The 21,043-nt window shown below is 40.2% G+C and overlaps 1 protein-coding gene across 1 annotated transcript; it reads left to right on the top strand.

Annotated features, from left to right (window-relative positions):
• The first annotated feature begins 7,940 nt into the window (after positions 1-7,940).
• Positions 7,941-12,749, top strand: LOC146713204 (uncharacterized). The gene is made up of 3 exons (XM_085437693.1): positions 7,941-8,103; positions 11,864-12,199; positions 12,438-12,749. Exons 1-3 carry the CDS (start codon positions 7,941-7,943, stop codon positions 12,713-12,715), a joined length of 777 nt encoding a protein of 258 aa, XP_085293819.1. The 3' UTR covers positions 12,716-12,749.
• The last annotated feature ends 8,294 nt before the right edge of the window (positions 12,750-21,043 follow it).

Consider the following 21,043-nt stretch of genomic DNA (forward strand, 5'->3'; position numbering starts at 1 on the left):
AGCAGATGCAATGGGACATGAGCTACTTTTTGTAGATGAGGCTGGTTTTAACCTCAGTAAAACCAGGAGACGTGGCAGGAACATTATTGGACACCGTGCCATCATCAATGTCCCAGGACAACGTGGAGGTAACATAACCATGTGTGCAGCTATAAGCCAAAATGGTGTTGTTCACCATCATGCAACCATAGGCCCATACAACACTGCACACATTATTGCATTCCTGGACACCTTGCATGACATGCTCACTGTTCAGAGACCAGAGCAGACCCGATATGTCATCATATGGGACAATGTTAGTTTCCATAGGGCTGCTTTGGTCCGCAACTGGTTTACAGACCATCCATCCTTCATGGCACTCAACCTCCCTCCATACTCTCCATTCTTGAATCCCATCGAGGAGTTCTTCTCTGCCTGGCGCTGGAAAGTGTATGACCGTCATCCTCATCAACAGGTAGCCCTTTTACAGGCAATGGAGGAGGCATGTGGAGATATTGACCAGGCATCATGTCAGGCCTGGATACGGCATTCAAGGAGATATTTTCCCCGGTGCCTTGGACTGGCGGATATCGCATGCGATGTGGACGAAATTTTGTGGCCGGACCCAGAAAGACGACATGATGTAGGCTGATTTCTTTTTTTTCCTCAGTGAAATTACTATTTTGTTTTCACTTGGAAATAAACACTTGTGTTTGTTTTGATGTGTGTGAATAAACACCAGTACTTGAAGTTTGGATCCGTCTATGCTTATGGACCTATGACAAAAGTATGAGCTCAAACTGACACAGCCTACCTTGTGCACAGAGAAAGCAAAAGCCAGATGTGTTTTGTATTCATACCATCAGTGTGCAGTTGGCGCATTGTGTGCTTAGTAGATGATGGCTTGTGTGTACTGTTTGATACGGAAACACCATTTTTACGAAGGTGTGAAGAGTTAATCTAGCTGTGTTCGCTTTTGCAAGAGAACTAAAATGTTTTGATTATTGGGTGACAGATTTTTTTTATTTGTGTGTAGAGTTTTGCAAAATTAGCCAATAGTTACAAAAAATGTGCTTAAGCAATCAGAAAAAACTGTAAGACTGCTCACTCTACAGAATGGAGTTCTGTTTGATATTGGGCCACCGCTGTGTTGCTTTGAACTTTGAAAAAAATCGTTGTCCATTTCTTTAATAAATAATTTTGTTCAGTAAATTTTCCTTGCACATGCGCCATGGTGTGGGTCTGTTTTACTTGTGACTTCTTGATGAAAAATACATGTAACATACATATAATTCACTGGACAGCTGAACAAGTATGTCTATAAATATAATATTAGGCCAATTTTCTTATACATATCTTTGACCTAGAGGTTGAATTGATTGTGAACTGGAAAGGGAGAATGCTTATGAACTTGCAAAGTAAAAACTTGACGCATTTAAGGTAACACTTTTTCATTTTTCTTTAAGAAGAGAATTTGTTCTGCTGTGCGATGGCCGAGGCTGTTTCTTTTCTTGGAGATAATTTCTCCTGCCTTAGAGAAATTATTTCCCATGAAACAGAAGAGGCTGGAATGCAGAGAAACCGCAATTCAAGTTGGTAGAGATGCAGTTATACGGTCTTCCTGGGTCCCACAGACGATCACCTTAAAAGAATAAACAAATTAAATTGCTGGACATTTTGTAGAATAACATTTTAAGATTATTTAAAAAAAATATTTTTTTCCATCCATCCATCTTCATCCGCTTTATCCGAGGCCGGGTCGCAGGGGCAGCAGCCTAAGCAAAGAGGCCCAGACCTCCCTCTCCCCAGCCACCTCCTCCAGCTTATCCGGGGGAATACCAAGGCGTTCCCAGGCCAGCCGAGAGATATAATCTCTCCAGCGTGTCCTGGGTCTGCCCCGGGGCCTCCTCCCGGTGGGACATGCCTGGAACACCTCACCCAGGAGGCACCCAGGGGGCATCCTTGTCAGATGCCCGAACCACCTCAGCTGGCTCCTTTCGATGTGGAGCAGCAGCTGCTCTACTCTGAGCCCCTCCCGGATGGCCGAACTTCTCACCCTATCTCTAAGGGAGAGGCCAGCCACCCTTCGGAGGAAGCTCATTTCTGCCGCTTGTATCCGCGATCTCGTTCTTTCGGTCACTACCCACAGCTCGTGGCCATAGGTGAGGGTAGGGACGTAGATCGACCGGTAAATTGAGAGCTTCGCTTTTACACTCAGCTCCCTCTTCACCACGACGGACCGGTGCAGCGTCCGCATTACTGCAGCTGCAGCCCCAATCTGTCTGTCGATCGATATTTTTTTATTATATTAAATTCATGTCTTTCTAAATGTGTTTATAAGTTATATAATGATATTTATATTATGAAAAACGAATTTTTGACATTTTAAGTTTTTCACATTTTCAGATAGAAACACGCACATAAATAAGCACAAAACCAAAGTAAACAAAAAGAACTAAAACCTGGCAAACCCACCTGATTGACCAGAATCAACTCACATACACGACAGGACCTCCTCTCTTCTGGCTCCATATCTCTCAATAGAATGATCAGTGGTTCGCCATCTCTCACCATGAGATAAAGTGGTAGTACAAGACTTAAAGTGGCAGTTAGTACAGTGTTGCACAAAGTAAGAGTTTTTATATTAATTAATAATTTAAAAAAATGAAGTGCACAGCGCAGAGTGTAAAGTGTACTTGCGAAACTGTAAGGCAGTTTCTCTGTGCTTTCTGTGACGTGTGGTGTGTGTTCAAGTGTTTGTGTGAACTTTGTGAATAAAGTTTTATTTTTTATTTCAGCTTGTTGATATCCTTATGTTATTATTTTAAAATTTTATGTTATGACTTGTGGCTTGATCAACAACAACATAAGTACATGTCAGCAGTTAATCAGAGTCAGAATCATAGTCAGAATCAGAATACTTTATTGATCCCTAGGGGAAATTATGTATTTCACATGCCTATCCTTAGAGTGTGGTATTAAACCCACACAGGCTCCCATCTGCTGCCTCGTCCACATCATAGCCTGCAGACTCTCAAGTGACATCTTTCTTTGAACCAAAACTTTGACTATTTTGTGTCATTTAAAAATGTCTTATGACCTAATTTTGCAGGAAATGACCCCACCATCTCCTTGGCAACAGCAATCAGTGGTGAGGCAGAGACTGTGTGATGACTGTGATGAGACTGTGGCACTGACCACTGAACATCAGTTCTAAGCTCATGCTCCATCAGATGGTGGATGTCAGGCATCGTGTGTGATGTCTTCTTTTGCGCATGCGGGCCGCTTTGAGGGTTCACACTAGAGCGCATTTGCTGATACATTTATTTGTAGTGTGAACAACAAATGGTAAATAAATGGTAAATGGCCTGCATTTGTATAGCGCTTTTCTAGTCCCTAAGGACCCCAAAGCGCTTCACACTACATTCAGTCATTCACCCATTCACACACACATTCACAACAAGACAAAAAAAAATTGGATTTGATAAAAAAAAATCAGAATTGAGCATTGAGACCTGCAGTGTGAATATAGTCTGAGTTTGTCTTTTCCAGTCTCATGTGCCTCTCCCACCGTATTCGTATTGTCTGTTTGGAATCTCGGCTCATTACTCCACTGGTCTCAGCCAGGCCTCATTTCCACGCTTCTCACCTCCTTTTAAACTCCACCTGTGAAAAAGTAAGGCTGTTTCATTCTTCAACTGTGGATCTGCCTTGTCATTTTCCCAAACCAACTCGGACTCAGCTCTCCCTTTCTTTCAGTGCCACTCCATCACCACTGTTCCCCTTGCTGAGCTGCGTCTATCACAGTTTATGTTCAAAGTTCACAGTAATCTCATAGCTTCTGTTCATAGTACATCACACTCACTTTGTCTGAGACCTCATACTTCATGTTACAGTAACTTCATTTTTACTTCATGTAAATAATATTGTCACAACATCACTGTGAATTAAATTGTTGTTCACTTCATTCTGGGCCTCCGTTTTAAGTCTGCTTTTAGGACCACCTCACGTTCTGGCTTCAGCCCTGACACATGTCACCAGTAATGACATGCATATCTTTACACTGTGGTAGGAAACCCACACACGCTCCTGTCTGCTGTCTGGTTTTCCACAGACTCGTGTACATCACAGCCAGCAGACTCACATGTGACACCTTTCTATGTAACTGACACGTTGGCTGTGGCTTAACTTTAGCCATCTGTGGTGTGTTTGCTCTCAGCTTTGTCTGCAGCACGCCTCACAACAAACATCCACTACAACTGCAGTGCTATTCAGGTCTGTGGCAAAAATTTCTATTTCTCTAGATCAAAAATCAAAGCAGAAATAAAAAAATAATGATGTTGCATCATTACAGTTTTTCTCAAATGCTAAAACACATGTCACAAACGTTACCACCAGGTCCCCCAATGTCCAAACACAACACCCTTCTCTAAAGCTACACAAACACAACCACACCTTCCCACTGCAAAACTCAAACTCCCACACCAAGAGAGCAGCTCGAAGCTGTCAAAACTGTAAACACTATACACAGCATTACACACTACAGCAAAACAATTGAAAACACAATGCTCAATTTGTGAGAAGGTTCTTTGTTTCATAACTGCCAATGCATATTTTCATAAACTGTACAGTAACGGATCGTCATAGAACCCTGCAGAGGATTAGGCATTTAGATTTGTGAGTTTCACATGAAGACTATAAATCTATAAAAACATCCTGCATGTACGTACACTACTGTAACACAACTCAATGCAAAAACAGAATCTATCGCACACAACAGTACTCTCGGAAACATGATCAGGGTGTGAAGTCTTTTTTATTGTCTACACGGTCATTTTACAGTATTACACACAGTCACTGTGCGGCATCATGTCGCCGAGCTGCATTGGGCCACATCACCTCATCCACATCACAGGCTATATTGTCCCTTGCTAGGCACCGCGGGAAAAACGCCCTGGAATGGCGAATCCATCCCTGGAAGGCCTCCACTGGGATGTCAGCACAGGCCAGCTCCATTGCCCGTACGAGGTTCTCTCTTGTGTATGGCTGTCTGTCATACACCTTCCATCTCCATGATGAGAAGAACTCCTCTATAGGGTTCAGGAAAGGGGAGTAGGGTGGCAGACAGACGTTTAAAAAGTGGTCACTGTTGGTGGTGAACCACTCTCTGATTTGGTGTGTCTTGTGGAAGCGGACGTTGTCCCAAATGATCACATACATGTGATGTGCTAGCCTAGGATGGTGTTGTTGACGGTCCAGGAGGATGTCTTTTAGCTCCTCTAGGAAGGTGAGAAGACGTTGGGTGTTGTAAGACCCAAGGACAGCATGCCGGTGGACAAGCCCCTCCGTACCCATAGCTGCACAAAGAGTACAGTTTTTCTCAAATGTTAAAACACAAAAGCCAATCCTGTAACCCAAATGACCAGTAGTCTAAAACACATTTACTAAATGTAGCCACCATATTCCAGTACCATAAACACATGTCACATGAAGACACAATTCACAAAACACAATCCTCTGTACTCATAAATCTAAACACATTTTTCCTTGCTAAAACACATGTTGCAAAACAACTCTGCTCATATCCTCAAATGAAAGCCCATGTGATGCAAAATGCTTGCCACAGTCACCAATCTTTGAACACAGGGAACACACCTGGCGTCATTCACTACACACAATGACTCAAAATTGAAGACACTTGTTGCTAATGCTGTACCCACATGTAAAAGCAAGTTCAGAGTGCACAGTATGCTGAAGGTTCCAAACAAACACAATGGATGAAGGCAGAGTCAGGGGAAGAGGAATCTGATGCAGAGGAGGGAGAAGAGCTGGCCCTGGAAGAAGAGGAGCAGGCCAATGAGGAAGAGGAGTTCAAATGAGAGGAGGAAGAGGAGCGACCAACGAGGAAGAGGAGAAGGCCAACATGGGAGAGGAGAAGGTCCAGGAGGGAGAGCAAGACAACCTCGCACCATCATTACGGACGAGATGCGAGCAACAGCTCAGCGACATGATGCCGCACAGTGATTGTGGTGTGTGTGTGGTGTGAATAACGTAAATAAAAAAACTTCACACCCTGTTCATGTTTTCAAGATTACTGTTGTGTGCAATAGATTCTGTTTTTGCATTGAGTTGTGTTACAGTAGTGTACGTACATGCAGGATTTTCTATAGATTTATACTACTCATATGAAACTCACAAATCTAAATGCCTAATCCTCTGCAGAGATCTACGACGATCCGTTACTGTATAGCTTCTAAAATATGCATTGGCAGTTATGAACCAAAGAACCTTCTCACAAATTGAGCATTGTGTTTTCAATTGTTTTGCTGTAGTGTGTAATGCTGTGTATAGTGTTTACAGTTTTGACAGCTTCGAGCTGCTCTCTTGGTGTGGGAGTTTGAGTTTTGCAGTGGGAAGGTGTGGTTGTGTTTATGTAGCTTTAGAGAAGGGTGTTGTGTTTGGACATTGGGGGACCTGGTGGTAACGTTTGTGACATGTGTTTTAGCATTTGAGAAAAACTGTAATAAACTATCTTGTCTTTATTTTTAGTTACCTTACATACTTTACATACCTTAAACACTTAAAGATGTAAGCTAATGATAGTTATATAAGAGCAGATGCTGCTGGTGCAATAAGCTGTACATTTTTCGTCCAATGGATGCATGATCTGATTAGTCGACTAATCGCAAAAATAATCGGTGACCAGTGTTGGGGAGTAACGGAATACATGTACCGCCGTTACGTATTTAAAATACAAAATATGAGTAACTGTATTCCGTTACAGTTACAGTTTAAAAAGGTGGTATTCAGAATACAGTTACTTTGTTGAAATAAATGGATTACACTGCGGTACTTTCCTGTTTCATTTTGTCGCGGGTCAGGACTGTTTGGGTTTTGTTTGACAGCTACGTTCTGTTGTTCCAGGCGGCAGCGTTATGGTTGCCATGGTTACAGGGCGACGAGCTCTCTCTCTGACTGTGTGTTTCCTGGGTGAGAGAGCGCCTTTTCGTTGTTGTTGTTGTGCTAAGCTAACAGGCAGAATGCTACAAGCATAGCTCTAAAGAATATAGCATCATGGGCAGTGTAGTCCGTGTTGCAGGGAGAATGGACTGCCATACACGTTATGGGTCTGTGAGCACGAGGAGGGAGAAAAAGGGGAGTGGAAAGGTACGAGTTGTCATCGAGGAAAAACGGGAGCTGGAAGCATGTAAATATAATAATAACCACTGCAGCCAAGAAGAGTGCCTGACGAGCCCAGCTGTAAGTAAGCTATTAAGACTCGACTGTACACCGTGTTCATGTTTTCCTCCGAAAACAACAAGTTCCGTTGGAGCAGTCTTTCGACGCCTCTCTCTGTCTCTCGCAAGAAAAATTGACCCACACAACAAAGTAAAGCTATTTTTCGGCTACGAGCCGACAGGGACCACGCCGTATTAGTCAGAGGTCCCTTTACTACAGTTCGGACCTTCAGTAATAGTAATAAATCACCCAGCAATAGTACATTCACGTTGTTGTAAAAAGCATGATAATATATTAAGTAATCCAAAGTATTCAGAATACGTTACTGTCATTGAGTAACGTAACGGAATACGTTACAGAATACATTTTGGGGCATGTATTCTGTATTCTGTAATGGAATACATTTTAAAAGTAACCTTCCCAACACTGACTGTGACTAGTCGACTATCAAAATAATCGCTTGTGGCAGAGTGTGAACTCTAGAAGGAAAGCACTTAGATGTAGAGAAAGTGCTTGTATGAATGTGTATGTAGTGAAGGTGGCATGTAGTATAAAGCACTTTGAGTGCTCTATAGAAAAATGCTATATAAACAGCAGTATATACAGGAAACTGTGACATTTTGGTATCCTTATTGTGTATTCTTGCCCCGAGACAACTAACCAATTTTAGATTGGGGAGTAGGGCTGTGCGATATGACAATATATATCATCATACAGGAGAAATGATAGCCAGAGGCCTTAAGGAACCTCTTGAGTCGTGGGGACTGCGTGAGGATCATCTAGTGTGTGTCACTACGGACAATGATGATAATAGCATCCTTGCACTTCAGCTGAATGCGTGGACACGCTTACAGTGTTTTGGTCACTGTCTCCACCTGGCCATTGGTGAGTGTCTAAATGCAAAGTTATATTTCAGTGATAATAAACCATAACAGGACATGTAGGATTTTACAGTTTTGAAGGCGCTATTTGAACGAGTATGTTAAAAGCTTGGATGCTTGGAAAATCAATTGCTACCAAAACAATTTGCATAAGCCATAATTTTCCCTGCAGCATTTGTAGATCTCTATATATAATAACATAATGTACTAATGAACATTTTACTAGAATCTAGCGTAGAAAATGTTACCTTTGCCATAAAGTGTAACCACCAGCTCATTCAGGTGGAACAAGCGGTTGGCGTCTGCAAGAGATTGGCGAGTGTCTTCTCCAATTTATGGAAAAGAAGATGTGAACTGACCAAGCAGCTCAAGCAGAATTGGGCTTACCTGCTCATCTTATCACAGACACCCCTACCAGGTGAGGCTCCCTACAACAGGTGACTGAGAGGGTTAAATGGTAAATGGCCTGCATTTGTATAGCGCTTTTCTAGTCCTTAAGGACCCCAAAGCGCTTCACACCACATCCACCCATTCACACACTGGTGATGGCAGCTACGTTGTAGCCACAGCTGCCCTGGGGTGCACTGACAGAGGCGAGGCTGCCGGACACTGGCGCCACCAGTAGGCAAACACGGGGTTAGTATCTTGCCCAAGGATATTTGGCATGCAGCCAGGAGGCAGCCTGGGATCTAACCACCGACCTTCTGATTAGTGACTCCATGCAGACAAAAAAAATAAAAAATCAAGACATCCAGTCCTAACATGGCAAGACATGGATGTTCTTCGATCCTTGAATAAAGCACTCAGCCTCTCATGAAATTTACAGATGCCTTGTCTGGGGAGCATTATACCAGTGTGTCATACTTGAAATCAGTCCACACAGCCACCATCAAAGAGGGCATCCCGAAGTATTAAAATGACAAATATGATGACCAAACCACAGAGGAGCCGCTTGCCTCACTTGTTGATCCTCGTTTCAAAAAAAAAAAACATATATTAAAAAGGATGCGTTTGTAAACAAGAAGGCCAGAGGTATGTCAGAACTGGAGAACCTGGTGCCTGAACAGACGGCCGCTTAACAGAAGACACAGTCCAACATCAGAAGACAGAAACACAAAGGTGGAACTAGGACATACAGTGTATATAGGACATCAGTGCAAATAACCCTTCTATATTTATTATGTGCACAGAACTACAATGGGATCATTTATGGACTGTTGTCAGAGTGCAGTTTAGAGAAGATTTTGAGTTTAGCAAACCTCCTTATGGCTTAAAAAATAAGTATAAGTAAGATTTCATTTGAACACTACACTATGAACACTGTGTGTATCCAATTAAAACTGACTAAATTATTGTGGTTATAAAGTAAATAAGTTGTAATTGTGGCATCTCATAAATAAGCACAGTAACAATATGATATGATGGATTTTTTTGTCCCCTTAGGGAAATTTGTTGTGGACTCAAGTACTGCCACAAATGCTGCCGTCACAGAGTCAATAAACATTAAAGAAATAAATACGTGCTTTTAAAAAAAATAAAATTGTTTATCTATAATTACAAACATACTAGTTAGTATATACTCATATTACAAATAACTATTATTTAAAAGCTTGATTCCTGTTGGAAAAAATAAAATTTTAAAGCATTCAGATGAATTTTGGGAATCTGTTTCTGTCAGAAGGAAAGAGCTCGTTTCAGGATGAAGGAGATGTGGCTGGTCTGACAGAACTGTTTGTGCCTGTATGATTACAGACCAATCCGAAATGGACTGGAGGGAGAGGTCTCAAGTCCTCCCAATTGCACAAAACGTGGTGGCAGCTTAAATTTTGCCTGCAAAGAGAGATCACCATACCATTTATTTATTTAAAGCTGATGTTACTTATCATTTTGCTGACAAATTGTACAATTATAACTCCAGCTATATATATCCAGCAATATCTATATCCAATAGTAGGATGGTAGGATATCTATCTCAGCTACCACAGTGCAAGAGGTGGGCCAGTGCCATCCTCTATGGGTTAGGGTCCATCTAATGCACAGCTCACAGTGCAATAGGTACACCCTTTTGCACACTCTACAGCGAAAATAACACAAGGGGTGTTTATATTCAATCGAATCTGAAACATGGTATATTCAGTATATTTGTTTCAGTTCCAGTAAATGTTTTCATTTAAATAACATGTTTCCCTGAGATAAATGTGTTATATCAAGGTTTTAGCATAATTTATATTTTTTAAGTTGGCTAAAGTAAGAATCAGCCAGTTGCACTTTGACAATTTTAAGTAATTTCTGAAGATAACTGTCGTAATAATAGCAGAATGTTCTCTGCCATACTGCACCGCCTAGTGGGCCTGGCTTGTTAGCCTAGTACTGTCATGTGACTGTCACATGACGCAGTAGTGCATGTGCACAAGCAGCGGCACTTACAGTATCCTTCCATGAAACCGCAGCAGTGCATACAGGAGAGCAGTAGCAACAGTGTCGATCTCATTAAACTCGTATTGATCGATATTGATACAAACGTTGGTAATAATATCGATATCTGGATCGACCCGAACACCACTAGTAGCGGCAGGAGCCGGTGAGCTCACAATATGAGTCTAGAATGGACGTCACGTCTCTGTTTCTTGATTGTTCACTTCGTGTTTGCAGGTGAGACCTAACTATTCCGCTGCTCTTGTGTTGAACTGCCGTTACTTGTAGATACACGCGCACTAGATTGTGATTTTGTTTTTTTGAAATCTCACCTTATTAAACCCTCACATACTATCACGTTGAATGAACTGCACCTCTTGCACCGAATCCCTCGGTGTAGACCTCTCCTGACAGAGGATTGTCACGGTCAGTAGAGCAGCCCGCAGTTAAAAAAAAGAAAAGGAAACCGTACAGCCTGCCCTACACCGGGACGCGCACAAAGGTGTGGGAACGACACCCACTAGAGCAGCCATTTTATAGCCTTTTGTAGCCAGCCCGTTGTACTTACCACGACATGCAGAGGCTCTAAACAGGAAAACTTGCTACTTTGTGCCTGATCCCACTGGGCAGCAAACATTAAGACGTTGAAAGCTGCTGCTGACAGACTCCTTTTTCTCAACGGCGCTCAGTCATGAGTTAAAAAATAACGCATTTTCCAAAGTTAAGCCCGCGTTGTCTTCGGGTACTCCTTGTTTAAGCTTCTAGCAAAGCTGTTTTCTACCGTCCACGAACGATAACGTTAATAACCCAAACGAAGCGACGCCACGCAGGCTCCCAAAGCAGAAGCTACAGCCCCGCCTTTGGAACGGAGGCGTGCACGCGGACGCCCCGGCAAGACAAAACAAAAGCAGCCGGCGAGCGCGCTCACGCTGCGTTAAACACTCAGAAGGAAATGGATTTATGAATAAATCAGAGGAGATTGTCGGTCTTAAACCCGCCCCCAGCACGGGTTATCTTGACTGCATACAACGTGTGACCTCACTGGAAAAGTCGCATGGCAACGATGGTTTCTGTAAAGTTTACCACACAAGGACAGTGCAGGTTTTTGTCCCTGTCCTGCACACTGTGTGAACTCAGGTCCACAGGCAGCCTGTGCAGGCTATTCATTAGTATGGGGTTCAGTGGGATTCTGTGGTGCTTTAACAGTGTTAAACTAGTCTATTGCCACCTTTGTGTGATTCAACCAGCATATACCAGAGACCAGTTATCTCTATTTCTCACTCTGATTGGCTGCTGTAGAAGTTACTGCTTCCTCTCTGCTCTGTTTTTTTTTTTTTTTTATCTTTCAGACCAGGAAACCATCTCAGCTCAGTCTGGGCAGAACGTCACTCTGACATGTCAAGCTCCAAACAACACCATCCCAGTTGTGGAGTGGAAAAGAGCTGATCTGGGAGAATATGTAATTTCATATCGGGATGAGCAGTCTGATCCAGAGGAGCAGCATCCATCTTTTAAGAACCGGGTGGATCTGCAGGACAGAAAGATGAAGGCTGGAGACGTGTCTTTGATTCTGAAGGATGTGACGGTTTATGACGCTGGAACATACGAGTGTCGTGTCGTCCAGAAATCAGGAGAATCAATGGGGCTTCTCTGCAACATCACACTGAGTGTTGTTGATCCTCCAGGTGAGTGAGTAGAGTTGAGTGTGTGTGTGATCAGAGGTGAAGCTGCTTCCTGCTTGTTGATGTTTGTTTCTAAAGATGTTGTTGATGAGACTTTGTAGAAAGCAGCTGGTCTGAGTGATGTGATCAGAGTGCAGTAGATAATGTCTGACAGCAGTTTGAAGAGGAAATGGATTCTGTTCTGTTCTTCACTCATCACCTACCTGACAGCTGACACCTCACACCTGTTTCTCACCTGCAGGTCAGACAGGAGGAGACACAGAGGATGGAGGGAAGGAGGCAGAAGAGAAGGAAGCAGGAGGGAAGGAGGATGGATCTGTTGCACTAAAAGTTGGTCTTCCAGTTGCTGCTGTTGTTGTTGTTGTTGTTGCTTTTGTTGGTGTCGTGATCTACAGAAAATGTAAACAACAGAAGCAGGGTTCTTTCCAGCCTCCAGCTGAACAGCAGCATGTTTGTAATGTTTCTGTTTTTTTTCCGACAGATCTGAGTCTACGTCCACACGTACACGGGTATTTTTGAAAACTCAAATTTTTCTTTTTTTTTTCTTTTTTTAAATCCCGTCCACACATGCGTTTTTTAAAAAATGTCTCCGTTCAAATGCGAACGCCAAAAACAAAGTCAAACGCTGTCAAGAACATGCCACATCCTAGCCATGTATAAATGTTGGCCAATCAGAAGTCTAGAAGCCTGGGAGTGAAAGAGTAAGCTGTAAGGTTTTATGCAAACTTTAAGAACCTTTTTGTGTTTTTCTGGTAATTTTGTGTTACTTTTCAAGTGTCTTCATCATTTCAAATGTTAATAACCAAAGACAGTATTTTGGCTGGTGTAGACTTACAACTTAGCAATGAACAAATGCATAAATTTAATTAAACAAAAATGAAACTTATTCAAAACCGACGTTGGTGTCAGGATTTTGGTTGTGAGAGCGACACTGAGCATTCACGGTACAGTTTAGAATATCCTGAAATTACATTTTATAACATCTAACATTTTGTATTAAGCATCTTTGTAAACTTTGACTAAATATTCATCACAAATATGTATATTTTTTGTGCTTAAAGAAAATATTTAGTGGTTTTCAAGGAAGTGAGACAGGAGCAGACTGAAATGTCACATGTGCCTTCACAAATTTCTTCAAATTTTATTTATTTATTTATTTATTTATTTGGTGCGACGCATCAATAAACAGTCCAGCAGATATTTTCAGGTTTTATGTTTAAACATTATTATTATTATTTTTATTTTTATTTAAGTTGTATAAAAATGATCCAAAGAACAAGTTGTGTCTTTAGCTCCTCACTGACTGCTCAACAGTCTGAACTGTAAGCCTTTATATTTATTTGAAAAGAGAAAGTTCTTACTTTTGCTTGTTATATCAAACTACCTGCTGCTTCACTTTAAACAGATAAAACATATTTATATTACAAAAGCGTCTGACATTTATTATATATAGCTTTAAGCACTGCATGCATTTAACTGTATTGGAGCACACTGTATTTAATATATTTATTTTGACTGCAGACTTCATTAGTGATGATAGGATTTTTTATTATATTGTAAAAATGAAATGTAATTGACTTCGATTCATACAGTTGTTATGCTCCTGTTTCAGGGGGTTTGTGGTTCTAATGTTTCTACTGTAAAGATAAAATGCCTTTTGATATGACTGTTGTTGTTTCCTGAATAAAACTGAAGCTAGAATCAAAGTGATCCATGTTTTGCTTGTTTGTTTTGTTTTTCTTGTTTGTTTTTGTTTTTCTTGCAGTTTTCAGACAATTTTACTACAAATATTATTTTACCAATAAATATTAAGAACACATAATGACTCCCATAAACTGTGACAGAGTTTATAAACACAACAGCTGCTATAACTGTTGTAAAACATGTTTATGTTTTCATTTGTTAACCTGGTTGTTTATGACCACAGAGAAAGAACAAAGGATTTAACTGATGTGATGTGAGTCATGCTCTGATGTGCAGACATGGAAACACTGAAACATCATTCAGATGTTTCACACATCACTGATGGATGTTTTCTTTCCACTAATGTGACAAAAACATGCCTTTTGCATGCTTTGCCCTAAATGGCTCCCAGGTCGGCTTTTACACCATCTCTGCCTGTCCTCCACCTGTCAGTGACAGGTCCACTGGATGTGGTGAAGGTGGAGTATTCAGAGGATTACAGTCAAAGTAAATCAGTATGAGGTAACCAGCAACACGGTGAGAAACACTTTGTTGTTTAAAGTGACAAATCATGGACACTATGAGGAGAGTATAAACGGAAAATGGTTCACGTGCTCATCCAGCGGCTCTACAGCGGCGTTTATATACACTTTATATCCCGTTTTAACTCAAGGAGAAATTTCTCCTTGAGTTAACATCCTGTAGATTTGGAACTAATTCCTTTTCTATGGTTCTATGTGTTTCCCATCAGGGAAAGTCTGGTTCTGCTGAGAGGTGGAGTTCACTTCAGTGCCAATAGAGGGCAGCACCAGAGCTCAGTTTCATCTCAGCACTGTGTCTGAGATCAACTCTTACTTCATGGAAACTTGCTGCTGGGCACTTTAATTGTAACTCTTGGCTCTGATGATCTGATCTTATTGAATCAGCTCCAGACTCTCACACTGAATCATGTCACAGATGGTTACGACTTAAGAACACATCAAACTTTACAGGAACTTAGATTCACACGTGCAGCTGCTTAACATGAAAAATATCTGTTGCCCGTATTGATGTGTATACAGTTGTGTAGCAGATGTGTGATGCAGTACTATCCCTATCCACCAGGGGGCAAAGGTTTCCTATATAAGGCAGGCATTCGGGCCACAGTTGTTTGACCGTGTGTCAGCTTTTTTTCCCCAACACGACGAGTTAGAAATGATTTCAAATTCCTTCAAGTAGAATTTAAAGGCAATTTTTGAACAATTTCTTTCTGCCACTTAGCCAGGATCACAACCACACCTGGTTGTGTGAGGGTAACTTCATGAGGAGAACATACAGAGTATAAACCAGTGTGTTTCACAGTGAATGAGCTCAGGTCTGAGCTGCTGTGTGGACCAGTTAGAGAGCAGCAATTGGCTGTGAAACCTAACATGCAAAATGTGCTGCAGAACTAAAGGTTCAATGAGCACAAATGGACCAAATGAAAAGAAAATTGATTTGCAATTTGTGAAAACACTGTATGTGAGGGAGGAGCTGGAAGAAGCTCTGTGGTGTGTGGGCCCAAACAGGGTTGTGAGGCAGTGTCACAGCTGAAACCAGATATTCACATACACTAAAGAAAAACAAACCCACAAACACATAGACATTTTGTCTTTGCTATTGAACATCAAATCAGAGTAAACTTTTTTTGTTTTAGATCAATAAATATTAACAAATTTTTGTATTTGTGAAGTGTCAGAATAAAGAGAGAGAGAATTGTTTTGTACTTTTTATTACTTTCATCAAAGTCAGAAGTATGCATACATTTCCTTAGTATTTGGTGGATTTGCCCTGAAATTGTTTCACTTGGGCCAGACATTTATGGTATCCTTCCACAAGCTTCCATCTATAATAGTTTGCTGGAGTCTTGACTCACTTGACAGAACTGGTGTATAAATAGATAAATAAAAGCTTTTTGGGGTCATTAAGACTGACAAAGTGGAGTTGTGGTGTAATGTCAGCAAGCTACAGGCAGGAAGCATGACTGTAGCTTGCCTGCATTACTGTATACTGTATGACTGAATGTTGCAATCAGTGGGTGTGGCATAACTCTAACTACTGAACATGAATCTTTGTGAGTCAAAGAAAAGCTGAGGATGGAATTTTCCACTCTTTCCAAGCGCAGCACTGCTTCTGCATCAAGTATTTACTGCACACAGATAATCTCAAAGGTGAAATCACAAAGTTTCTCTCTTCAAGAATGTTTGATCCTATTTGAAGTGCCAAGAAGCGACCAGTGCTGTAATTGACTAATGCATGGGTTTTATAAGCTGATGGAAGTGTTTTCTATTCACATTGAATTGAATTCTATGTGAATCTGAAGGGATCCTGTAACCTGACCTGTCAGATTAATGCAGGGCTGACAACTAAATGACTCTTGGGTCAGACTCTATGCAGATAATTTACTTTGTTTGTAAAATGATAAATTCTTTCTCTCAATCTTGTAATCAAACTAAATGCAGAAAGGTTTTGGTTTAAAGTTCAGCTTCACCTCTCCCACTGTTTATTTTTCTTTTTATTTATTTATTCATTTTACAGTGTTCTTCTGTGACTCAAAAGAAGAAAACAACAGCTCCAGCTGTTTCCGTCTGTTGTGCTATGACTCAGTGCTTATGAGTCAAAGGCAGTGCAACTCTCTCTGACACTGTGGTGCACTCTGTTATTGCACATTTGTGTCTCTCCTACTTTTGAATTGTTTAACCTTGAATTTGACACCTAGTCCTGCTGTCATGAAACCTGGGTCTGTTGGTTGGATGTCATGTGATGTCTGTAGGACTCATAGACATAGTTTGGCTCTGTAACTTGATCAAACTGAGCTGTGGATCAAAGTCAGTCACATTTAAATATTCTTCTGTGTTTCCTTGGTTCAAAGTCTCTGAGAGTCTCACAGTTTGCTCTTTCTTAGTTTGACCTACTGTTGAAATATGTCCCACATCTGCCTTTGATGGACTCAGAAACAACCACTTTATTGCTCTGTTTATGAGCACGATGATAGGATTGTGTGTCAGAGGTGGGAATTCAGATATTTCTATGACCCTTTTTGTGGGGATTCAAACTGATTCAGCATGCAGTGTACTGATAATAATCCAGATATTTACCTCCAAAAAAAGCATGTCTACACATGTCTTATTTTTTGTGTTTTATAGATTTGAAGTGACTGCGCTTATGTTTAGAAAAGAGCTGAACTTTTGTAATTCACACACACTCACTATTCAGCTCCAACATTTTAAAACTACCGTAGGCTGAATTGTTCTTAAATAGTTTATATGTGATGTTAGTTTTTCTTTAACTCATATCACATAAAAACAGGGTTAAAATAATACAAAGTTTTAATGTTTTACAGTTATGTAAAGTAAAAAATAAACATTTTTGAAACTACTTATATCAAGTTATGTTAAGTGGTTCCACTAAACTGTGCAAAGTGACTCTAAAGAATCAAACTGGGTTTTACTCAGAAATGTTGAATCAGCTCAGCAAAGCCTGAGTTAACCTGACCACTTTCTTTTGCTCTGTGAGTGTTTTTAAATTTCAGATTCATAATGAATTAATATTAATTAATATAATAAACTATGAAATCCCATGAACTGCAAAAAGCTTCAGTAGAATTTACTTTTATTTATTTGCTCTGAGATTATCTTGGCACTGAAGCAACAGACAACACAAAGAAGAGACAGTAAATATGATATCAGCACAAACGTTGCATCAAATTTGAAATTTAAATCATTCAAGTTTTACTAAGATATGTGGAACTGATTTGCCTGACTTATCCTTCACCTCCTCTATTCTCCATTTTTCCTCTCAAAAAAGTCGTTGTCATAATATTTATTTCACTTAAGTACTTTTAACGGCAACAGCAGCTAAATTTGCCTCTTGTAACTGAAATGATTTACCTGTGGTTTCAAATTTCATGTGATCTTGTGATATGTGAAGTGAGGCAACTAACCACTCTTATTGTATTGTATCACGTCACCTCAACAATAATAATTTTCACAACTGTTAAGTTGTTGAATTTCATCCAGATCATACACGATTTAACTACGTTCACCAGAGTTTTACAGTTATTTTGTTCAAATTACACATTAGACTTCTGTAAGTGTAACAATCAGTTTCACTTCCTGTTTAAAAATTTTCAGTATCTCTGACATCAAATGAGCAAAAAACACCCAACCTGACAGACTGTTACCAAACTACACCCTCCACTTTATTTAGTCCATTGTCAAAATTGCTTCTTCTTCTGCAACAAGTCAGACAGCTTCTTACTCAAATTGTGTACTTTACTAATTCATGGTCTCTCCTTACTGATTTCTCATCTTCAGAGATGATTAAAATAATGTTTAACAGGCAATAGTGTAGTTCTATATTCTGCTTATGTATACAAACACAGTTATACAACATCCAGACTTTTATCATGAGCTGTGCTCGGTTATAGGGGACGATGACACATAAAACAAGCACACACAGACAGTCATCATGGCTGTGTGTGCTTTCTCAGAGCGAGTTCCACCTACAGTGAAATGTGACACTGGAGTTTGCATGTGAGTCACATGACAGTGTTAAAGACATTCTTTAAGGCTTCTTTAGTTTGGTATGAGTGAAATAAATAGCATATTTTCTTCATGGAAGTGAAAGAGGGTGTTTGTCTTAAAATAAACCTTTGCTATTGATTTCAAGTCCCAGAACTGAGTTCAGCTGAGCCCCACAGGAAAGTACTTACACTCCACCCCCATAATTCAGTTTTTGTGCAACATGGAGGCAGTTTTAGAGGGAAGCTGACAGCAAACAAATCAAATGCAAACATGCACTATGCTGCTGTTGTAGCTGTCATGTGTGACAATGTGGTTTTAGTACCACGTAGATGAATCATAGATTGAGTCTGCATATGTTGAGACTAACACTAAATAATAGTAAAACTGTGTTACTTCAACTGTTTTATGTGTGAGCTAAAGAAAAATTACTCTTTGTTCAGCGCCCTGCTGTTTCTGTGGTGTGGGGGAGGTGTTGAAACCAGCCCTGAACACAAGTTTGAGTGAAACACAGTTTTAACTTTTAGTCAAAGGGTTTTACTTCCATATTTAAGAAATACTTTCCGTTCTATATTTTCTGTTCAGATTGCATATCAAATTACTGATATGCAATCTAAAGTCATGTTGATGACTTTTTTTTCTCTGTATTAACTATAGAAATTCCACAGCAAAATTTCAGTTTCATCTTTCTGAGTGTCCTATTGGGTATGTGAGACAGCAGAGGAGGGGGAGGTGAAGCTGAATGGCAAACCACAACCTCCATTTTCTTCTCTGCTTACAGTCACAGGCTCATTAAGAGCTCTGGAGGTTACATTTTAATTTAATTTAATATATATCAAAGAAGGCCAGTATTAAGGATTATTATCAGCCTTTACTTGAAGAAATAATCCTGTGCTGCAGGGCTCGCTGTTGCCAGTGCTGCAAACCCTTGGCCTTCTCTCAGTAAGCTTCATGATGTAATCACCTGAAATAGTTTCCCCTCACAGCTGTGCCTTGCCAGGATTCACTTGTGGAATTTCTTGCCTTCTTAATGGGACCATCAGTTGTGATGTGCAGAAGCCAGGTTAGTACACAGTCCTATTTGACAATTGTTAAATTCACATTATGGCAAGAACCAATCATCTAAGTTAAGAGAATCGACAGCAGATCATTACTTTAAGAACTGAAGGTCAGTCAGTCAAGAAAATATTTAAGAATATGAAGGATAAAACACATTTTGAGGTATTTCACAAGCTTTTGTTTACTACATAATTCCATTCATAGTTTTGACTTCAGTGAGAATCTACAATGTAAATAGTCATGAAAATAAAGAAAAACCATTAAATGAAAAGGGTCCAAACCTTTGACTGTAGTGTAAATCTACTTGTCTGTATCTGGAATGTAGTTCTGCAGCTTTTGAGCCGTCAGTATCAACTGTTTGTAAAAGGGTCTCTTTGATTTTCTTTACCTTGTAAAAATACAGCAGAAACTAAAACATAAAACATCAAAGTAGCAGAAACAAAAACACAAACAACATATTTAATTGCTAAAAATAGGACAAAATAAATAATCACCCAATAAAATGATTAAAAAGGCAAGTTTTTCTTTATTTAAAGTGTTTTAATATTTTTTATTTACTTTTTCACAGAACTAAAAATGAAAAACTAAACTACTATACTACATTTTTAAAGATTTTGTTTAAAAATGTGCTAACCCCGGTGGCACAGTGGTTAGCACTGTTGCTGCACAGTGGTTAGCACTGTTGCTGCACAGTACTAACCACTGTGCCACCAGGTGATCGATATATGCATTTTTTTTTCTGCCCATTCTGTTGGTTTTTGTTTTTTTGCCCTTTTCCCCCGTCCCTCTTCTCAGCTCTCTTTCTTTCTCCCCTTCTTTCTCCCAGTCAAGTCTGTCCCGTATTCAGCAAGTGAAAATAAAATAAACAATAATAGGTGAATCAAATGGACCATTACGGCAAGGCTGGGATGGTCAATTTGGTAAAGTAAATCCGTTGGGCATCTTTCTTTGCCTTTAGACAATCATTCTGATGGCAAAAGAGCCAAACGGGACAGGCAAAAAAAAAGAAGTTTTGTGTCATGCTGCTTGCCACCATGTTGGTTTAAAGACCTCCTACCGTACAAAATAGTGACAGTATTCACAGAGGCTGCAAATTTGTGGACATTAAATCAACTTTTAAAATTTAGCCTCTGCACACTAGAACAGTAGATTTGAAATAAAACAATAAAGGTACAATTTAATTGCAGACTCAGCTGCAACTGAAGGATTTGAACAAAACTTCTGTATTACCTTCAATCATAAATAAAGTCTGAATACTTTGCCGAATACTTTGCAGGCAGTGAGTCTTTTTACTGCATCTGTCTTCAGTTACAATATATTTGTCCAGGGATTCACTTTCATAAAGCCAGGAAACGCCATGTAGGATGTGGTTCAATTGGGGTAGACTAACACAATTGCATTCTTGTTGGACCAAAGACCGCTTCTTCAAGACCACTGAGGGTACCACACATGACAGTTTCCCCTACTAAGAATAGCAACTACAGCCTCTGAGCTACCTACAGTCTGGTAACCTAGACAATGAGGAGAATGTGCTGGACAGGTGGAGAGAACGTTTTGTATTTCT

The sequence above is a fragment of the Copadichromis virginalis genome, linkage group LG3 (genome assembly GCF_057382275.1).
Source record: "Copadichromis virginalis isolate Kocher_CV1m ecotype Utaka linkage group LG3, C_Virginalis_male_GT1.1, whole genome shotgun sequence".
Taxonomy (NCBI): domain Eukaryota; kingdom Metazoa; phylum Chordata; class Actinopteri; order Cichliformes; family Cichlidae; genus Copadichromis; species Copadichromis virginalis.